At 26.1% G+C, this 616-nt stretch overlaps 1 protein-coding gene across 1 annotated transcript; it reads left to right on the top strand.

Moving 5' to 3' along the window:
• Window positions 1–193: 193 nt before the first annotated feature.
• On the top strand, window positions 194–490 carry Tsp_14220 (suppressor/enhancer of lin-12 protein 9). The gene has a single exon (XM_003370468.1). It carries the CDS (start codon window positions 194–196, stop codon window positions 488–490), a length of 297 nt encoding a protein of 98 aa, XP_003370516.1.
• The last annotated feature ends 126 nt before the right edge of the window (window positions 491–616 follow it).

Genomic DNA, 616 nt, shown 5'->3' with positions numbered 1-616 from the left:
TCGTTGATAATTTTCTCCAATATTTTGTACTGTTTGTTTCGTAGGTATTATTTCAAATTTATCATATCAATTTATGCTCATTATTTGGTACTTTTGTTTCTGAGGTATATTTCAAATTTTATCATAATCAAATTTATGTTCTGACGATTGTGCAATTCAATTTTTAATTTATTCTTCTTTTTATTATTTTAGAATGATGTTTAAACTTATTTTTTTTGCTGTTCTCAATTTCATTTTGAATTCTACTGTATTGGGTGTTTATATCAATATTGATGCAAATGAAGAGCAGTGCTTTTTGGAGCGTGCAACCGCTGGTACCAAAATGAATCTGATGTTTGAAGTTGTGGAAGGTGGCTTTTTAGATATTGATGTTAAGGTAAAATATTTTTTCTTTGTACATTTTATTGAAGATTTGGAAAGGATTTATTTTATTATTTTAAAGTGTTTGATTTTGATGCTTTTAATTTTGGCAATAATGATAAGAAAATAATTTTTATAATAATCAGTTCATGATGGACTGGAAATAAGATTAATAAGACTGTAGTTTTAGAATGGATAGGCGTGGAATTTGTTGGTAAATGTTAATTGTTACGAGATTTGATTTCAATCCTTTTTC

The sequence above is a fragment of the Trichinella spiralis genome (assembly GCF_000181795.1).
Source record: "Trichinella spiralis strain ISS 195 chromosome Unknown Scfld699, whole genome shotgun sequence".
In the NCBI taxonomy this organism is placed as follows: domain Eukaryota; kingdom Metazoa; phylum Nematoda; class Enoplea; order Trichinellida; family Trichinellidae; genus Trichinella; species Trichinella spiralis.
Note: the sequence above shows the minus strand (reverse complement) of the source record. Positions and strands in the feature narration are given on the sequence as shown.